General features: G+C 49.6%; 1 protein-coding gene across 1 annotated transcript in view; it reads right to left on the bottom strand.

Moving 5' to 3' along the window:
- LOC104285677 (FCH domain only protein 2-like) overlaps positions 1 to 295 on the bottom strand; it is a 104,266-nt gene extending 103,971 nt beyond the window's left edge. Inside the window, exon 1 of the mRNA XM_009884154.1 lies at positions 209 to 295. Coding sequence (XP_009882456.1) covers positions 209 to 295 — 87 coding nt within the window. The remainder of the gene's footprint in view (positions 1 to 208) is intronic.
- Between the last annotated feature and the right edge of the window lie 207 nt (positions 296 to 502).

Here is a 502-nt window from a genome sequence, read left to right as displayed (position 1 = left end):
TTCAGGCCCCACGTTGGGCGCCAAAAAGGACTGTCGTGGTTTGGCCTCAGCCAGCAACAAAGAACCACGCAGCCGCTCGTGCAACTCCCACAGTCGTGGAAAAAGAAATCGTCAGGGCAAAACTCGTGGGTTAAAAGAATGCAATTTAACAGTACAGCAAAAGGAAAGATGAGAACACGATTACAGTACCGCCGTGAAGCGCACTGACCAGACCTGCACCGCCGCAGCCCACCACCAAGTGGCGACTGCTCTCTTCGACCTGGCTAGCTCCTCTTATAGCCTGGGCATGGGTCATGTTGTATGGAATATCTGCCCCCTGCCGGCTCCTTGGGGAAATTAACCCCATCCCTGCCAGAACCAGGACACTGGATAATCTCCAAATTAAGTTTCCAAACCCTCGATAAACTGTACAACTGCCTACGGCAATCATGATATATCAATGAGATATGACCAAAAAAACCCACCCCTCTTTTTAGATAAATGCTAAATAGGAAAAGCCTAG

The sequence above is a fragment of the Charadrius vociferus genome, unplaced genomic scaffold, assembly GCF_000708025.1.
Source record: "Charadrius vociferus isolate BGI_N301 unplaced genomic scaffold, ASM70802v2 scaffold874, whole genome shotgun sequence".
Classification (NCBI taxonomy): Eukaryota; Metazoa; Chordata; class Aves; order Charadriiformes; family Charadriidae; genus Charadrius; species Charadrius vociferus.
The sequence above is the reverse complement of the archived record's forward strand: the minus strand, read 5'-3'. Positions and strand labels throughout refer to the sequence as shown.